This window comes from Centroberyx affinis, unplaced genomic scaffold, assembly GCF_046629955.1.
Source record: "Centroberyx affinis isolate AG114_WGS23_722 - 3 ecotype Tasmania unplaced genomic scaffold, CSIRO-AGI_Caff_v1 ptg000278l_1, whole genome shotgun sequence".
NCBI classification, from domain to species: Eukaryota; Metazoa; Chordata; class Actinopteri; order Beryciformes; family Berycidae; genus Centroberyx; species Centroberyx affinis.
In genome coordinates, this window is record NW_027278957.1 from 307,093 (window position 1) to 327,527 (window position 20,435).

Consider the following 20,435-nt stretch of genomic DNA (forward strand, 5'->3'; position numbering starts at 1 on the left):
TTTTTGAAACCTTTATTTTTCTCAGACTGAGCCTGCTTTTTTTCAGCACTTTCCCAGTAACGCCCTGCTTCACAGTTGCACAATACATGTGGAGTGCTGCCCAGTACAACCACAGTCCACCACTGAGTCTTGACCACTGAGCACTACTTAGAGGGCCTAGATTTTTCCAGCCAGTCTGGGTTTCAACCTGGTGTCCTTACAGTCACAAGCCTGTTTCTATAACCTCTAGGCTCTTAGACTAGTATTTCAGTAAGCACTTGACCCAACTTCGAATCAAGATATCAGCATTTTCCAGGTCTGACTTAAAATGAGGAATAAGGCAAGGTTGCCCAATTTCTACAAATGTTTGGTAGTTACCCAATATTTAACGGATTATCTCAAGGCAAGTGAATGGGGAGAAATCTGTATTAAGATAAAATAAGATAGCACTTTATTTATCCCCTTGGGAAATTCAGGCGCCACAGCAGCAATTGGCAGAACAGTACCAAGGAAAACTAGTACAGGAAGATAAGGTTGTAAGATAAATAAAGGTGATGTACACACCATAAAACTGTAGAGACAGTGCAAATAATGCAAATGAATGCAAATAATACTAATAATAAATGCGTATACATATATATACTGTACATATTCACATAGTGGCAATATGTTGGTACACCATCAGTCAGTTTGCAGCTGATGCAACTCTTAGAGGATATCATATTCCTCTTGCAACCAGTCTCTAAAGCATCTATTTGAATCTCAAGATGTGAACACTGGTATGGAGGACGCTAAATCAATCTTAGTTGAGGATCAATGAACTAGATGTTCTGTCAGTTTTAATCCCATCACCAAGAGAACCCAGGGGAAATTCAATCTGTCTTTAAAGGGATTCAGTTGAAAGGCATTGTATACTCATACAGAGGGTAGGCTATTCCATGCCTTTGACAACCAAATGAGCAGGATAATAGACCAGATGCTTTTCAACTTTATTTGGAAAGCTCTTACACATTATGTAAAGAAATGTGTGTGTGTGTGTGTGTGTGTGTGTGCCTGGGTTTATTACAGTCAAATAAGGCAAATTATCATGGGACAACAAACAAATTTAACAGAAAAGTTATTAAAATGATTGACATATTTAACAAAGTGAGTGTTGATGTCTTTGGTTGATTTTGAACAGAGGAAATTACTTGCCCTCATAAAATAATCTTAGCTCACATACAACTACAGCGATGCGCGACATATGGCCCGTGTTGACGGCAATTGACGTGTCCCCGTCAACACAACAATGGCGGATGCCGTGGAGGAAGTTCTTCTGGGCAGTTGGTGAGACAATTGTATTATTTGACAAAGATTCAGAGTCGTGGTTTTGATTGTCAAACTGTTTTGTTGACTTCATCTTGTAGAATGTGATGTATATTTACTAAATGCGAGGTTTCGTAGCTGGCTTGCTCTGCGAATGATGGATGCCACTGTTTGACTCGCACCGTTAACGTTGGCTACTTTAGCAGCTAATAGCTAGCTTAGTCAGCCTAGCTAATTTTACAGTCCGGTCAATGAAATAAGAGGAAGACGGACACACCAAAGAGCTTTGAGACAAACGTGTCAAAGTGTTTATGTTTTAATCCCCTTCCTAATCGCACTGGCAAATGTTTAGGCATAGGCAAAGCCAATAACCAAGCTGGTTAGCCAACGATAACTAGCTAACTGTTAGGTAGCTGACATTTAACCAGACTACTTTAAATGATGATAACGGATCAAAGGATTTTGACGCTGTTAGGTTTACACAGTCAGACATCCGATGAAAAAAATCCCATAATATTACATTTTAGCTTCGCTCTGTGATTTGACAGTGCTATTTTAGACGAGTAGGGTTACAGATCAACTTGTTAGTAGTTCGCTCTATTGCAACTGTGTATTGGCTGTGGTGACTTCATTGTGGATGGTTGTGCCCGAGACATTTCATGTGTGAGGAATCTTATCTGATATTATAAACATGAGTTTTATTCATACTTGGTGCATGTTCTAATGGAGGCTGTGTGCTGTCCGTACCTGTGCAGGGACCAGGATCTAGCTGAGGCTCTGGACTCCGGCTCTGACATGGAGATGGAGAGAGGCACCTACCAGGTCCAGGAGCTGCCCGGCCAACAGAAGGCCAAGATGTGGAAGGTGAGGAGGAGGAGGATGGGTTAGGATGTCAGTGATATGGTTTATATGGAGCGGAGTAGAGGTTGCAGGGAAAGACAAACCAGGGCGAGAGACAAATTAAGTAGTTTTTTCCCTGATTGATTAACCTACTTGTCTGAAACTGTAAATGGTCACCAGTTAAAAAAACAGTTTACTAATTATTTGACTGTAATTTAAGAAGTTAAGTAAAGGGAAGTCACCTAATGATTCCACGAGTCAACTTGTTGTGAAGAAGAGAAGCATTGTGCTGAGACGGTGAACAGACTGGAAAGACGGGCAACTCCTATTCAGGCAAATAATGTTGAGGCTGTACCATCTTTTCACATATACCACATACATACACCACATTTTTCCCTCAAATATTAAGTGTCAATCTGACTAGCTCAAGTCTGTGGACAACATTGCTTTATTTTGAATGACTAAATATAACCCTTTTTCATTTCTATATTAAAACCCTGGTGTGATTGAAATTATCAAATTTCTGTGTTCCCACCTGCATGCTAATCCTGTAGTATTGGGAAACTTTGCCAGCAGGAGAAAAAATGGCACCTGACGTAAAGATGCTGAAATGCTGCTATTTGTGAAGTTTGTAGGCGTGGGACTAAGTAGAGGATCCTTGGCTTTGCAGCAAATGCAATTCTGTAATATTTGACATAATCTACTGCACTGCTGTTTTATGTTAAAGTGTAATGAGTAAACTGTCCACTGAGAGTCCATCAATAAGTTGTTTAACTAGTATTTGTTATAAACATTATTTATTTGAATAGATTGATATTTGTTAGAAAATGGTCAGTGTGTAATTTTTTTTTTTTTCACCACTTTGTTTATTAGTTTTCACAATTAAAAAAGAAGCATTATGTATACAAAAGTACAGGAAAAACATTTTTATTTTTTTTCAAGGAAACAAACAGACAAATAAGATAAAATAAAATAAGATAACAACGACAAAAACAACACAAACTCAACAATAATAGACAAGGCGTGTGTGTGTGTGTGAGCGTGCGCACAGTTTAGAATAAACAAATTCTACAGCAAATGTTGAAAACAAACAATCCCACAACCTCATAGCTGTTCAAGTAGATATGTAATGAAAGGTTGCCATACGCTGCTAAAATTATCCTTAGGCCCTCGAAGGGCAAATCGTATCTTTTCTAGCTTCAAAAACTGTAGTGTATCTCTGATCCAGTGTTTAAAGCAGGGAGGGGTCGCCTGTTTCCAATTGAGTAAAATGAGTCTTCTGGCTAAAAGAGTGACAAAAGCGATGCAATTCGACTGTGCCCTAGGAAGATCATCATCCTCACGTTGGATACCAAAAATGGCTGTAAGAGGATTTGGAACTATTGGTCTTTTAAGTATCTTGGATAGGGCATCAAAAATGGAGGACCAGTAACCCGAGAGCCTCGGGCAAAACCAGAATGTATGAGCTAGTGTTGCAGGTGAGTTTTTACATCTATTACAAGAATCATCAATCGATGGATACATCTTTGAGATTCGGACTTTAGACAGATGAAGTCTGTGTGCCACCTTGAATTGAATCAGGCCATGCCTGGCACATATCGATGAGGAGTGTATTCTTGAGAATATATCTGACCACTCAGCATCTGTAAATTGTATATTCAGATCAGCCTGCCACGCCTCCCTCAATGCATCAAGAGATGCCGTCTGCATAGATGAAAGTTTCATATACATAACAGATATTGTGCCTTTGAGGGATGGAGCTGTTGGGAATAGAATATCTATAGGCTGCTGTTCAGGAATTGCCGGAAATGATCCGGTATGATTACGGGCCCAATCCCGAACCTGTAAATATCTAAAAAAGTGTGTTCTTGGTATATCAAATTTAGCTCTGAGCTGATCGAATGACGCAAAAACATCTGCCATGTACAGATCCTTAAATGAGATAATACCCTTTTCACACCAAACCAAGAAGGAGTCATTATGAAGTGAGGGGGGAAACTGATGATTTGCCACAATCGGGGCACACAATGAGCCACCCTGCCAGCCGAAGTGTTTCCGCACCTGAGCCCATATACGTAGTGACTGATGAACGTCAGTGTGTAATTTTAACAAGTGAATACATAAACACAAAATTATTTTATAACAGGACAATACTAGGCAGTATGAATGACTGTAAATTGAGTGGTACTTGTATTGGTATACATATCAGCCAGTTTACCCAATAATTTACTTAGTACTCATATCAATTCTGAAAAACTGGCATCAGTGCACAATAATCCAATTACCTTCAATATAATGGCAGATACAAGTAGTAACACAGAGGAAAAGTGTCAGTTGTGGCCGTCCAGCTCACTGGCCGACCTGGAGGAAATGTCTTCATGCTTTGATTGTTCTTTTGGTTAAGACACAAACATTATTTCATATAAATGTTTTCCAAAACTAGAACGTTTTTCCAAGAATACCATGTACATTCCAACATAATTTGCTGTTGTTGCCAAGTTGTTATGAAATCTTCATAGCAATGCATTTGACTTGTATTTAGATGGTGTAGCATCGCTTCTAATCAGTTTCAACTGGTAAATAACTAAAGTTAGTTAATTTTGCTTAAAAACATATAAATGTGATGAAATTATATTTGGGCTAAGTTAACATGCATCCTGGTTTTCCAACAATATTTTTTGTCTCTGAGCAATCCACAAGCCTTAATATCAAGCCATATCCCTTTATCTCTATAGATTGGATTCTCATTAGAGAGGCGGCAGTTGAGCCACAGATGGCAGATCGGTCAGTCCAGTAGCTCAGTGTCAGTCTTATATCTGTGTTTAGCAAGTGCCCCTGTGCCTCTCAGTGTCTGCACTGTTAGCAGTGATTCCTTGTTTCCCTGTGCGTTGGCAGATCGCTCTAAATGTGTCCGGAAAGGGAGACAGTCTGGCTTCTTGGGATGGGGTCCTGGACTTGCCAGAACAAACCCTGATTCACAACCGCAGCCAACAGCTTATTGGTGAGTAAATGCATGCGCCTCTAATTCCTTGTCACATAGCTGAACATGGAAAACAAAGGCTTTCTGTTGGAATGACAGCAACATGAGTGCCTAACCAGCACCAAATCATGAACAGAATGAATTTAGCTGCTTACAGTTTGTGGTTTAAACCCTGTGGAGTAAGGTGTCTTCCTAGGGATGCTGTGATCGATTGGCCAGCAATCGGAATCGGCCGATATTCAGTATAAATATGAGATCGGAGAATGCCGATAATGCTTTATAGTCACCGATTGCAAAAACCGATCAATGACGCAAAACACCTGAGCCATTTCTCAGCGGAGTTGGTGTCATTGTCACATGCTAACTCACCTCAAAGCATGTCGGCGGTGTGGAACTTTTACAAAGTGTGTGAGACAGATGCAAAACAGGCCATCTGTAATGTATGCCAGGACAAAATATCTCGTAGGGTAAGCAAGGTGAAAAATTTCACCACAACCAGTAATGTCACAGTCCATCACGCCTGCTACTTCCCCTCATTTAATTCTCTGCTTATTTAATGCATCAATTCATTGCATGCCATGTGCGTTTGTTTACATAATGGTCTGCACTCTGCACCGCTGTCCGCGGTGCTGAACTGGACGACGGTCGAGACCCTAACAGCGTAGAGGCAACTGAAAAGTCTCATTTCTCTCTCTCTTAAGAACATTCACTTATACAAAAACAAAGACTGAAATGGATATGTATCTTCGGAGGGTGTCTCCATTAGGGCTGCAACTAACGATTATTTTCATTGTCGATTAATCTGTCGATTATTTTCTCGATTAATCGATTAGTTGTTTGGTCTATAAAATGTCAGAAAATGGTGAAAAATGTCGATCAGTGTTTCCCAAAGCCCAAGATGACGTCCTCAATGTCTTGTTTTGTCCACAACCCAAAGATATTCAGTTTACTGTCATAGAGGAGTAAAGAAACCAGAAAATATTCACATTTAAGAAGCTGGAATCAGAGAATTTTGACTTATTTTTCTTAAAAAATTACTCAAACCGATTAATCGATTATCAAAATAGTTGGCGATTAATTTAATAGTTGACAACTAATCGATTAATCGATTAATCGTTGCAGCTCTAGTCTCCATTTATTTAACTCAACTCAACAACACAGACAAGTGGCAACAGTCTGAGTCTTGTGCTTCGGTTATCTCACTAAATCATGTTGCGCTACCTAGAACGCACATGGTTTTGTTTACATAATGATCAAGTAAATATTGAGGTAGAAAAAAAGAAAATGTGGATACTTTTTAACCAGGACTCAATTTGATGGATGAAATGTATGTAAAATGGAAACTGTTAGACCTATAATACTGCTATACCAGCTGCTATAACGAAACAAAAAAAGACTATCGGTATGGCCGATCGGTATCGGCAGATATGGCTCATAGATGATCAGCGATCAGCGGCAAAAAATGTTATCGGGGCATCCCTAGTCTTCACAGGTCCAAGACTTGCATATTTTTGAATCCAGACCATATTTTTGGGGCGAAGTTGACAAAGTGAAAAACAGAATATTCGGTTGATTTGAAATGAAATTATGTCTGCATGGTTGCACATTGCAGGTGTGGTTTCAAATGAACTACTCATTGGCCCACAGTAATTGGTTGGCTTTCTGAACAGCAAATATCAACGTAAACACAAATCATTTGGCCTAGGATTTATATCCTGTGCGGCTCCCGATGAGTATCTCTGTAAGGACCATTCTCTAGGTTGTGCACTACACTGTCTTTGCGTGTAAGATATTTTGTTTGCATTTCTATGTGTGTCACCAAAATGTGTTGCACAGAGGCATTTAGCCTAGAGGGAACACTGGTCTCCAAAGATCCCCAGGAGAAACTTGCCAATTTCAGCATCATGTTGTTAGTGTATCTCAAGGGCAGTATATAGGACACACACATACATACGCACGCACGCACACAGACACACACACACACACACACATATTGGTAAGCAGCAGGTCCCTGTAACTTTGGGTCTCTCACATATCTTAGAGCCTCAATCTGTCTGATTCTGAGGCGGATCAGCTGGATTTCAGGGGAGCGGGTTATTGTGATTATTGAAGTCTGTTCTTCTGACAAGTTGACAACATGATCTGATGTGGCTGAAAATAGACCGCCCTTCAGTGGAAGCCCAGGAAAACTAGGCATACACGTGGTTCTGAAGAGACAGAGAAATACAGACGCAAGAAGTGGATGTAGTGGGTAGAACTACAATCCTCTTTTCATGTATGTTAATAACGATGCTATGCTCATCTTATTGGTCATACTGAATAGCTTTATCAGCATGCATTATATATTTCTCTACTTCCTGATTTTTTTATTCCAAATGCGGATGTTCACATTTGTGTGTGTGACGTTTATGGAAAAAGGCTACTAACAATTCCTGTGTTGGTTCCTGTATTTAGACCAGCTCGGAGTATCGGAGGAGGAAAGGGGTGATATGGTGTCTGATGTGGAGTCGGTCATCACTTTCTACTGTAAGTCACGTAACATAACCTTCACCCCAGAGCTGAGCTGGCCGCACCTGCTCAAACCACTGCTGGGGCTTCAGCTGCCCCGCAGCGACCTCTACAACTGTTTCTACGCCATCATGAACAAATATATCCCAAGGTGAGCCATCATGACCGCCTAGCTTTTCCTCTTCCCTCTCATCCTCTCTCACTCACACAGAGACACGTTATGTACACGTGATAATAGAGACTTGATTTGTGAAGGCCGTCAAATGTGTCCATTTCAGGGACTGTGTGGCAAAAGGCCGCCCCTTCCACCTGTACAGGCTACTGCTGCAGTACCATGAGCCAGAGCTCTGCTCATTCTTGGACACCAAAAAGATCACACCTGACTCCTACGCCATCAGCTGGGTTTGTCTGCTTTTCTCTCTCACCTACTGGTTTCACAGTCACAGCTCTTCCAGGTCCGGCTGAAATGTTGTTGCCTGTTAATGCTGACAGTTGTGTCTGTGTGTCTGCGTTTGTCTCTCCACTGTAGCTGGGCAGTGTGTTTGCCAGTCACTGCCTTCCTGAAGTCACCCAGGCCTTGTGGGACAACTACCTCCAGCAGGCTGACCCCTTCCTCATCTTCTTCCTCATGCTCATCATCCTCGTCAATGCCAAGTAGGTACCTGCCACTGAAAGCTACACAAGAGAACATGATCGTACTTTGGACCTTCCTCATCTATTGTAAATGTCGATTTGACTTGTCTTTGTTTGATTCACCCTTAGAGAGGCTATCCTTGCACAAGAAGGAGACAGCAAAGAGAACATCGTCAGTAAGTTTGGCTTCCTACCTATTTATTTGTGAATCTGCTTGATGCCTCATTAAATGCTGGACTCAAACAAAGCTCTGTTTATCACAGAAATGCTGGAAGGATCACCTTCTCTCCTGGAAGCTGAGGACATCGAAGACTTGTTCTCTCTGGCCCAGTATTACTACAGCAAGACCCCTCTGTCACTCAGAAAGGTAAGGCACTATGTATAGTGTTGGATACAGGATCCTGTATTTGATACACATGGAGTACCGCTAAATAGAACCAAGATTGTGAAGAGTGAAAGCTGACAAAGAAGAGAGGAAGGAGGCTGCAGAAGAGAAATCATGGAGCATTAACCATTATTGTTTCTATGATTGCTTTTTTTGCCCCGGTAGGAGAACCAGAATCTGTTTGGCAGCAGCTTGGTGGCTCTAAAAGAGGAGGACATGGACTTGAGTCAGGCGCTGTGTCTTCCTGTGTCTGTCCCTGAGATCCTGCAGGCCAACCAGCTGCAGCAGGCAAGTACCACTCTTAGCTTACCCTAAACCAAGTAAATTATTAATTATTCACAAGTTAGTCATATAAATAGCTGGAAGAGTTAGAGAGAAGGGTATGCATCATGTCAGGAAAATGGATTGAGTGTATGTTTTGCTTCATAGGAGGGGGTACGCTTTTTCGTGGTGGATTGTCGGCCTGCAGAGCAGTACAACGCTGGGCATCTGTCCACGGCCTTCCACCTGGACTCTGACCTGGTGAGCATTTGATAAGCCCGCTCATGTAAAGTGATCTCAGTTGATGTTGTGAAATGACAGTAAAAGTGACGTGGCATGTGTTAATCTGTATGGTGTGTTTTATGTGGTTCCTTTCCCTTTCCCGTGGTGTTTCTCCCCACAGATGCTCCAGAACCCGTCTGAGTTTGCCCTGTCAGTGAAGTCTCTCTTGGAGGCGCAGAAGCAGTCTCTGGAGTCCGGCTCCATCGCCAGCGGAGAGCACCTGTGCTTCATGGGCAGCGGGAGAGAGGAGGAGGACATGTACATGAATATGGTGTTGGCTCATTTCCTGCAGGTTAGAGAAATGGGGGGGGGAAAGAACGGGGAGAGGGTAGCTGGACAGAAAAGAAGAAAAGGACGAGTATCATTACTGGGCTCTCATTTGCTTCCTGTGTGGAAACACCAGTTGTTGCAAGATTGATATAGTTACAAATAGTATTCATGTACTCTTTGCTAATTAAAGGTTTTCTGTTACAGAAAAACAAAGAATATGTCAGCATCGCAAAAGGTGGTTTCATGGGTGAGTATGCTAATATGAGAATATTGAGACACCTGCTCACAAGTTTAGCTTGGATATGGGTGAGAATTCAAAACTCTGTGATATTGTGCGATTTCAGCTCTCCAGCAGCACCTGGTAGACATGAACATTGAGGGGCTTGACTCCTCGTACGTCCACTGGATCGTGAGCACCTCAGGATCTCACAGCAGCCTCAGCTCTGCTGATGTAAGTGACCAGGGAGCTTATAAATTATTACTTATAGTTCCTTCTTGGACCTCTTGAATACATTTTATTCTTAACGTTGATGGTTTTGTTTTTATAACAACACAGGGAGAGTCCCTGAGCAGCCCGGGCGACAGCAAGGGGGTGAAGTCTTTGGTCAACAAAATGACATTTGCCCTGAAGTCTAAGTCAGTGAACGTAAAGGAGAAGATGATCAGCTTCATTGAGAATACCTCCACCCCTGTAGACAGGTGAGGTCCTGGCTTAGCCTTAAATTATTTGTGACTGGACAACTGATACTTACTGCCAGATAACATTAAATTATGTAGGATTCAATAGAATGCTGCATACCAAGGATTTCCCCTCTATATTAAAATAAGGACATGCCATGCCTTTATTACAATTAACATGCAATTAACTTATTAACATAAACCTCTGGAACCCACACTTCAACACTCTCTTGTCCTGCAGTTTGTTGATTATCAAATCAGGGAATGATGGTCATTTTGACTGCTGTAACTGACATCTATAAACAATTATATTTAGGTTGGATGCTTTTTTTTATTACTTGAAGCTTAATTCAAACATATCCCCTCATCATACCTTGTGCCTTATTCCATGCTAGAATATCTTTCAATCTGCCCTGGCCAGAGAAGGTGATTCCAGATCGGTAAGAGTTCCCCAGCATCAAGCTGTCTGTCACCAGCATGCCCACTGGCTGTAGACCCACACCAGTCTGGGGGATTGTCTGCTTTCAACACAGTAGCCATGCATATGGAAACTTAGCCTGCACCACATTAACGCATGCTTAGTAACAGCATCTCTGCCTAAACCGCTCACTCACACAATAACAATACACATTCACATGTGGGTAGGCTGTTTAAAAGACGAATTATGTTTCTTAAGATCTGTCTTCATGCTTTTTACTAACAACATTCAGCACTACTGTTTGGTTTCAACATTGAAGCTGCTGTAGTCTTTGTCCTTTCTGCCAGCGTTTGGTTGTTCTTACATCCTCAACTCACTGTAGCTGTTGTCTCTTTCTAGGCTGAACAGATTAGGTGTTTTAGGGTGAACCTCGACTTGCTGTTTGCTTTGAGATGCACTTATAGTTTCTGTCTTTCCATTTCATTATTCTTCTTAAAGCTGATAGCCGGGGCTATGCAGAATAGTTGAATCCACTATAAAAGTGTACATCTCTTAAATTTGCTCCAAATAGCCCTGGATATCATACAGTAACTAATATGCAGCGTTTTTCATAACCAAGTAGAAATGTCTCATTTAATCCTTTTCTTTGTCTTTAACAGCATAACCTGTTTGTATTGGGCTGTCTGGAGGCATTGAGTAGTGCCTTCATGCCATTGCTGTGTACACATGTGCTTGTTGACTGACCTCACTGTGTATTTTATGTGATTATTCATCATGGGCATTGATGTATGATAAAGTCTCCTTCTCAATATTCATGTTAGGCTCTAACTCATCACGTTGCTTTCCGTCGTCAGGCATGTAAGCAGCAGTGACCGCGTCGGAAAACCCTACAGGGGGGTGAAGCCTGTGTTCAGTATTGGTGATGAGGAGGAGTATGACACAGGTAAACCCCCGCTGAATGCACCCACAGTGTGAAAAGAGAAAATGTGTATAAAGTAATGCAAGATGTTTTTAATTTTACAAAAATAGGACAGTATATGGCTGTATAATGTAGAGCTGAATCACCACCGTCTGATGTCTCCCCAGATGAGATTGACAGCTCATCCATGTCAGACGATGACAGGAAGGAGATTGTCAACATTCAGACCTGGATAAACAAACCGGACGTGAAGCATCACATTCCATGCAATGAGGTGAAGGAAACTGGTCACATGTTCCCAAGGTGAGTCGGAGTACTTCAGAATAATTCCTTAAAAAATAAAAGGGCAAGAATCCATTAGATTATGTTTTAGCAGGTTTTAGCAGTACAAAACTTGTGAATCCGTACATCTAACACTTGCTCTGTTGGGTATCCCTTTGTTTTCCCAGTCACTTGCTGATCACAGCGACTCACATGTACTGCCTGCGGGAGATCGCCTCCCGGAAAGGCTTTGCCTACATCCAGTCCAGACAGGCACTTAACTCAGTGGTGAAGATCACCTCAAAGAAGAAGCACCCAGAACTCATTACATTCAAGTTTGGCAACAACAACGCAGCTGGAGTGGAGATATCGGCAGTTGAGAGGTACTTGTCTACAGACATAGAATCAGAGTCTGACTTTGTGGATTCTTACAGCATTTGAGATTTTACCTTCAAATGTGATTTATTCATTATAGTGATAAAGGTTTAGAACCAGAAAATGCACCCATATCCACATAAAAACACCCTGAGCACTCTTACTGTGTTCACAAAGTTGCTCTCTCTTTAATATCTGATGAAGTAGCTCTAATATTTAACCTTTTGAGAATATCAAGGTTTCTTGCTTCAGGAGAGAAATGTCATTATAAGACTTGCATGTGAAGTCTGTTTGAGGGTAGATTTTCCCTTCTAATTGTAGCACATAATTTGGCACAAGACGCAGTGAACAACTGCTATTTTCACTGTTGTCTCTCTGTGCTAATGCTTTCTTTTCCTCCCCCCTCAGATATTTGATACCCAATGCAGGCGATGCTACCAAGGTCATCAAGCAGCAGATCATGAAAGTCCTGGACGCTCTGGAGAGTTCGTAAAGGGCGGTGGGGGCGTCGCGGCAGACCGTGACACAAACTGTGTAAGGAAGAGTCTCTGTCTGCCAGGAGTGAAACGTTCCCCGCTCTCCCTCCACCTGTCCTCCCTCCTGGACAGACCCAGGAGGGTTGACCCAGTGTTGACTGTGAAGCCCTGTGTGTCTGTGTTTTGGACATGGGGGCTCGTCACTGACTGAAGACCTGTGAGACGGGCTGTGTGTGTGTTGAAATACTTAGGTGCTCCACAATCCAACCGTTCTCCTCACACTCGGTTAAAAACTACTGGTTATGTTTGGATTATTTTGTCTTTACTTTTGGATTATTATATATCTCATTACAGTGCAGTTCCACTCTAGCGATTTCCCTCTAGCCTTAAAATATTCCATTGATCTACCAGTGGCAAACCTGTTAAATCATTATCTACATGACTGTGACATCGGATCAGTGGTTGACAAAACAGTTTTCCCTTTGACTTGTGCATCTCACTTTTTACCCACTTGTATTGCGGAGAACAGTATTGCGGTCCCGTCATGTTCCTTAATGTACCTTTCATTCAGACAAAGTGTGGAGTGTAGGTATTGAGATTAGATGCCTATTTCAAGATAATTGTTCTGGTGAGGAAGGGAGCATGAGTCACGTACTGCTGACTCAAACTGAAAAGATGCACATCCCAAACAGCAGCGGTGGCACATGAGGCAGGTTTCCTACCGCAACAACTGTTTTTGATACTTTCTTTTCCAGCACACAGCCTTAAATAGAAGTTATTTGAGGATGTTTATAAATATGTATTGTATATATTGTGTAAACTGCTCTATATCAGCACAGACCTTTGCAACGTTGTTTTGAAAGCATATCCAGATAGTTAAGAGTATGCGGTTGAAATTTAACTGGCTTTTAAACCAGCTCACACATGGTTTGAAGTTCCCCTGTTCCTAGACTAAGCAGTGATTCTTTTACAGAGTTTCTTGGAAATAATTTATTCTCTGCTTTTACATGTATTGAATTAACCTTTCATCTCATACCAGTCTTGTGTAGCATTGTTCATAGCCCCCTCTGGACAACATTAGTATTATAAAAGGAGGTCTGGTGATTGTAGGTATTGAGAGCCTGAGCACCTCCATGATTTCTTTTTTTTTTTTATCCCATTCAGATCTAGTATGTGAATGATTCCCCCCCCCCTCCATTTATCTGGATGAAAATATCCAGGTGAAATGACCCATTGTTTTTCATAAAACTGTGACATCCTTTGTGGTCGTATGAGAGTAGTAGGAAGAGTAATTTGAGCCACACCATGCTAATTACTAGCTGTTTAGAAAGAAAAAAATGGATATTTATAAAAAGGGTAAACAATCCCTCTTGTCCAATATGAGTGGACCTAAACTGCTTTGCTAGTTTGTCCTCTAGTTTGCTTGCCACTGTTGCCTTTAGCCTCATGCCTGTGATGTGTGATATTGGCACCAGCAGTGGCAACATATCACAGCATACCGCTGCTACTCCTGTAATCTTAAATTGTGTTTTGGACTCTAGCTTTCTTCTTGCTTTTTTCTTCGGTAGCGTTCATATCCAGTTGCGTAGGCAGCTTGGGTGTTAAGGCTCAGTAAAAATCCCTGAAATGATGCATCCCCTTCTGATAGGCCCGCCTGCAACTTGTCCAGAGAGGGCTGAATGCCTTCATCCCTTCAGACGGTGTGAGAGGAGATCTCATCTGAATAAAACATAAGGCACATTTGCAGTGTGGACAACATTAAAACTTGAATCAAGACTGATTATGAATCTGGTCGTTCTTCTCTCCAGGCGTTCATAGCATTCCTGTGTAATTCATGCATTGTGTTGTAGTTTGTGATTTGTTCAGTATTCTGCTCACTGGAACATCCTTGATTGGTCAATGAGAAAGTCTTAACTGTTGATGCGTTGCTCTTTAACATCATTGGCAAAGGATGCCACAGATGTCACCACTAGTCAAAATGCAACATTTAAGTTTGCAAAGTCTCCTGTATATTTTGCACCTTACTGTACTATTATTATTTTCTAACAATTTTTGTTTTTAATAAATGGAGATTATTCAACTGCATATGTGGACAAATAATTATTCAAACCGTATCAAATTTTTATTAAGTATATATGACAAGAAAGACAATAAAAATAATTTTATGTGGCGTAATTATTCATAGTATAGCTATATTACAATCAAGAGTAGCCAAAAGCTGCATAAACAGTTTGGTTATAAAGAAGAGAGATCTTTGTTGTTATGATTAATGGAAGTGTCGTCTTTACCCTTAATTTACTGTATAGGAATTTCATAAAGGCTCCATTAAATCTGTCTATCCAGACTGAAGTCTGTTTAGTATAAATATACAGTATATATAGGGAGCCGGTGCCACTAGTCCAGAGTCTGAATCAAGGAGGTTTTGCTGCTGAGATCCTTAGACCAATGAAAAGACTTTTATTCTCGCACAGAAACTGGATTGGCAGCAGAGGACCCGCCCCTGATGACGCTGCATAGCTGCTAAACTTCACAAGAAAGGCTCTGAACCTAACTAATATTATTGTAAAAAATGTAGCATGTTTAAAAGTATGACTTTAAATATGAACCGTAACCCATATGCATTTGTAAACGTTAATTTTTTTTTTTTTAGCTGCAGTTACCTAGCCTAGCGAGCCAAACCTCTCAAGAATTAGCATAGCATACATGCAAAGAAAAACTGTTCTAACGCAATAGACCTTTATTTTGAAAATCTGATTGCCACCCGGAATTACATGCTCTTCTTTGCTCGCGCTGTGCAAACGGCAACAGTCTTGTCTTCTGCATACATGTCTACTTTGGCAAGAGCGATGTCAAGTAAGTGAACTGTGCTCTGTGTCATTATTATTGCATGTGAGTATAGCTATAGGCTGCAACTGTATTTTACTTTTGTTGCATAAGAACTGACGTGCAAACAAGTGCATGCCATATACTGTTCAGCCCAAAATCATGATTACTCCGATTAGTATCGATTAACAGTTTGGTGTCAACAGAATATTGTACAGGGCGCTGACATGCTACAGCTTGCATGTTTTACTTTAACTCTTGGTTATAAGTGTTGGTCCTCTCTCTGCAGAGTTCCGCCTGGCCGTGCTCCAGCTGCAGGTGACGGGCGTCAAGACAGACAACCTGTCCCGGGCCAGGAGGCTGATAAAGGAGGCTGCCGGTCAGGGCAGCAAGGTGGTGGTTTTACCGGTGGGTATCATCGCTTTACTGGTCGAGTCACCAGACCTCCAGCCTAGGTCGAGTCCTACATAATGCGGCGTTCAGGTTGAAGACGTGTTTAAAGGAACAGTTCACCCCAAAATGAAAATTCACTCGTCTACTCACTCATGTCAGTCTAAACACGGGTGAAGTTTCTATATCCACATTACAGTCAGTTAACTATCGCTGCTCCGTAGCAGCCTTCTCCAAAATAACAGAAGTGGCAGGGAACTGATTCTTTAGAGTTCTAAAAAAGGCAAAAAATGACCATAAAAATACTCCAAACAGCTCGTGCAGCATGATTGCACTTTTTGAGTCCTCCGTGTCAAGTCCCAAGTCATCGAAATTGGGACTCGACTCCTCCAGTTCTACTGGACTGCCTGCTGTGATGACAAGAGACCATAAAAATGATGCTCTCTCACCTGTCCCCGTCCATCACTCTCTTCAGGAGTGCTTCAACTCTCCCTATGGAACCAGCTTCTTCCCTGAATATGCTGAGAGGATCCCCGGGGAGTCCAGCCAGATGCTGGCGGAGGCAGCCAAGGAGAGTCAGGTGTACCTGGTGGGAGGTAGGGAAATGTCTGTGGCTGTCATGACTGTCCCAGCCGCAGTTTCCGCCCGGAAACTCTAACACTGCTGGAACACAGCTATTGGGGATGTAGCTTGCATTCCTGGGTCCATTTTGTTGTTTGGTGGTGTATTTTTCTTATTCCTGTGGATAACTGGTCAAACGCAGACGATGTGATGTCACATCAAGATATTTGACACATGTACAATGGAGTTTAATAGGAGAAAAAAAAATTAACTATCTAAAACAACAACGGTAAAAGTCAGTTTTTGGTGTCAGTCCCTCAGAATGAAACAAGGGCTTCTTTCTGGACTCACCATGTTGTACCATAATTATCTTTACATGTGACTTGTTGCCTACCAGGATCCATACCTGAAGAGGATGGTGGGAAGCTGTATAACAGCTGTCTGGTGTTTGGCCCTGATGGACAGCTGATGCTCAAACACAGAAAGGTATGCGTTAATGAGTAATGATGCGTATAGGCATAAAGCTCAACATACAGCGCAAGACCCATTTCTGCAGTTTGTGAAAATATCTCACTGAGAAGACTTATACTATTGTAGCAGTATAGCTGTTTTATTGAAACTACTATAACTCCATAATGCTTTTAAGATACAGAGTTCATATTAATACCACCCATGTCTTATGTGAGGACAAGATTGTTGACATAGAAATATTTGCTAATTAATGCATTGGTTAGTTTAATGACCTCATTAGCATTATGGCGATTATGTGGGGACATTAGGCAGCTCTTGTGCCTGTTGTTTGGATCTGTGTTCATCTCTTCCTTCTATTGTTTGTCTCATTAAGATTCACCTCTTTGACATCGACGTTCCGGGGAAAATCCGCTTCCAGGAGTCGGAGACGCTGAGCCCAGGCAGCAGTCTGTCGGTGTTTGAAACACGTGAGTGTCGTCTGTCTGACTCCAACCTGCTGTTGCCCCGGAGCCGGATCAGCACAACATTTATCCTTCTGTGTCTCTGTCACGCCTCTTTCAGCTTTCTGTAAGGTCGGAGTTGGCATCTGCTATGACATCAGGTTCGCAGAGCTTGCACAGCTCTATAGTAAAAAAGGTAAGTTGGGGTGAAGGAGTGTTATGTGACATTATGTGTGTTGATTGTAATAAATATAGTTCATTGGCTCGTCCTTCTGTCCTCAGGCTGCCAGCTGCTGGTGTATCCAGGAGCCTTCAACATGACAACTGGGCCGGCCCACTGGGAGCTGCTGCAGAGGGGAAGGTTGGCTCCGAGACTCACAAATAATTTCAGATTTTAATATTCATGTACAGTGCACTCAGTATCTTCAGTAGGGGTTGACTCAAATGTCATCCATAAGGCAACAACATATTCCAAACTCTGTTCAAGTATGCTGAGGCCTAGTGCACCCTACACCCCAAAATGTAAATGGGGTTCAGTGAAGGGACCTAATGTTATCTATGTATCTATAGATACTGATCTAAGAGGATCAGGGAGGGAAGAAAAAGTTCCAAACCTGTATTCTAACTAGCCTAAATATGAAGTCTGACTAACAGTTATATACTACTACTGATTATACTACTATGCTATTATGCAAATCCAATAACAGTGTGTGTGTAATTGAAATATTATACTTTCCCATATTTATATATTAACAAATAATCCCACATGCATTTTGAAATCCTTTTCTATCACAAGAAAACGTGTAAAATGTGTGGAATAATACTTCCAGGAGCAAGTATCTTGAGATAGATCTACCTAAATACGGATAATATTAAGAATTAATTTACAGCCGCAATACAGAGGAGGGCGTTCTTCACTGTGGTTATGTGTGTGGCGATGATGATAGGTGATAGGTATGAAGTGCTGAATGTCCTTGAGGGTATTGCAGCTTTTCACAATCATCTTTTCTCTTCAGTATGGTTTGATTACATCAGAGTGTTTTGGCTGAAATTACCCATTGTATAATTTGAAGTGAGTCATAAAAGCCTGTGCCCTTTACTTGTCTTTGTCTCCTTTTGAAGGGCCCTTGATAACCAAGTGTATGTGGCCACAGCATCGCCTGCAAGAGATGAAACGGCTTCCTACGTTGCCTGGGGTCACAGCACTGTGGTGAACCCGTGGTAAGAGCTGCTAATATGTCGCTTTATCCACTGACCTGCTCATACTGCGTGTGACTGAGTGATACGCAACCTGAAGAGAGAGAGAGAGAGAGGGAAGGTGTGAGAGAGTGAGTGCTGGTGAGAAAGGGGAAGGGAGAGCGAGTGCCAGCAACCAAATAAAAAGGTAAAGAGAGAGAGAGAGAGGGAAGGTGTGTGTGTGTCAACCAGTGATGACACTCCTTCGATGTGTGATGTCACATGCAGCAACAGCCAACCAGTATCGTGTCCTCCAGAGTGGATTTAAAGGGAAACGCCACCCAAGAATTCATGTTATTCCTGTGCCCCAGGACAGTTCAGTCAAAGGAACCATAAGATGCTAGGTTCAGTCGTCACACCAAAATTAAGTTTATATTTTACTAACAGGTGTGAACAAGAATTTAAACCTCATTTGGGTACAAGATCTCACACAAACATCTTATGGGTCAACAATGTCAGTGCCCCATTCATTGTCTATGGATAGCACCAGATTTTACATCCCAGTGACATCAAAAATTCAATAGTTGGTTCTCCAGTTTCTAGCTATAGGAAAGAGTGGTGCATGTTCACAAGTATTGACTGAACTGTCCTGGGGCACAGAAATAACATATAATAACATGTTAATTCTTAAAATGGGTGACTGTGGAGAAAAGTGCTATTATATGTCTTTGCCTTAGGCTAGGATATCTGCTTTCTGTAGAATTTGATCAGTATGTGTCTATCATGTGTCCATCATGTGATTATATGTGAAACTAATGAGTGACTTCCCCTTTTAAGCTTTTAGTTTCCCATGATGACCAACCACATCCCCTGTCTGTGGCTGTTATTCAGTGTTAAACTTGAGTAGATTTGTGATTTTGCATTCTGTCGTTGCAGGGGAGAGGTCATCTCTAAGGCCGGATCAGAAGAAGCTGTTGTTTATGCCGATATCGGTGAGTGTCAGAGGGGTTTGCTTCTCTCTCCAGGTAGACAGTATTGATCGGGAAGGTTGTAACTGCTGACTGATTTCTGTGCAAGCTATTCAAAGCCGAAAACTATTAAACATAGACCCCTGTTTCTGATGTAAGTTAATTGTCCTCTACAATTAAACTGCTCACACACAGCTGATCGGATTTTGACAAAAATTTGAAGGAATGATGCATCTCACCACTTTGTTGTGGCGCTGGCAAAATTTCGCTGAAATGATGCATCTCACCTCTGTTCTCCAGTGTTTTCAAAATTACACTAATTGGCGCAAGGGGGGCACTACAATTACAGGTCAAAACAAAGTGACATTTGTTACAGATAATGCAGGGGATTGCATTATTTGTGGGTAACGACATGTTTACTGTTGCTTGTTGATAATTGGAAATATGTTTTGAGTCTGCAGATAAGACAGACGGGTGAGGAGTGAAAGCAGTGGATTACAAATTGAATAGATTTTTTTTTTTTTAGAGTACCAGACACTCTTGTCATTCTGTATCTTTGTATCACCTGTTCTCAGACCTGCAGTATTTAGCCGACGTCCGCCAGCAGATCCCCATCACAGCTCAGCGTCGTGACGACATCTACTCAGTGAATGCTGTGCAGGAAGGCTGAGCCGAAACCTCGTGACCTCCAGAGACACTGAGAGGTGCAAAGACAAACTATGCAACGGATCTCAGCTGCAACAAGTCGTCCCAAGACTCTTAATTGTGGGAACAAGAGATGCAGTTGGGATTGTCACTAATTGACTGTTGGTGCCTAAATCATTTGAGCATACTGACATTGCTCACTTTGTAAGGATGAAAGTGTTGTCATTGCTTCAGTTGATCTGAGTGAAATTGTTTTACATTGAATTGATTTGTGTAATGTCTTGCTGTATCTTTGCTTGTACAGTAAGAAATGGATATTATTGACTGTGGCTTCAGAGATTATCTGTAAGATGTAAAAATTTATTTCACTCTACATTGTGACATTTTCTGT

The 20,435-nt window shown here is 41.6% G+C and overlaps 2 protein-coding genes across 4 annotated transcripts; both read left to right on the plus strand.

Annotated features, from left to right (window-relative positions):
- The first annotated feature begins 1,266 nt into the window (after positions 1-1,266).
- On the plus strand, positions 1,267-14,648 carry tbc1d23 (TBC1 domain family, member 23). Of its 3 annotated transcripts, XM_071512677.1 has the most exons (19): positions 1,267-1,305; positions 2,040-2,148; positions 5,020-5,125; positions 7,559-7,763; positions 7,891-8,014; positions 8,142-8,266; positions 8,375-8,421; positions 8,509-8,612; positions 8,796-8,918; positions 9,060-9,152; positions 9,295-9,465; positions 9,648-9,690; positions 9,788-9,894; positions 10,000-10,142; positions 10,517-10,561; positions 11,394-11,482; positions 11,626-11,761; positions 11,908-12,102; positions 12,503-14,648. In XM_071512677.1, exons 1-19 carry the CDS (start codon positions 1,268-1,270, stop codon positions 12,585-12,587), a joined length of 2,088 nt encoding a protein of 695 aa, XP_071368778.1. In that variant the 5' UTR covers position 1,267; the 3' UTR covers positions 12,588-14,648. The 3 variants fall into 3 exon arrangements, with proteins under 3 accessions (XP_071368778.1, XP_071368779.1, XP_071368780.1); XM_071512678.1 differs by lacking the exon at positions 10,517-10,561; XM_071512679.1 differs by lacking the exons at positions 1,267-1,305; positions 2,040-2,148 and adding an exon at positions 3,542-3,602.
- Positions 14,649-15,370: 722 nt separating this feature from the next.
- Positions 15,371-20,379, plus strand: nit2 (nitrilase family, member 2). The gene is made up of 10 exons (XM_071512706.1): positions 15,371-15,423; positions 15,683-15,801; positions 16,259-16,379; positions 16,742-16,830; positions 17,189-17,282; positions 17,377-17,451; positions 17,538-17,616; positions 18,378-18,476; positions 19,368-19,423; positions 19,975-20,379. The coding sequence occupies exons 1-10, from the start codon at positions 15,396-15,398 to the stop codon at positions 20,067-20,069; spliced, it is 855 nt and encodes a 284-aa protein (XP_071368807.1). The 5' UTR covers positions 15,371-15,395; the 3' UTR covers positions 20,070-20,379.
- Positions 20,380-20,435: the final 56 nt, after the last annotated feature.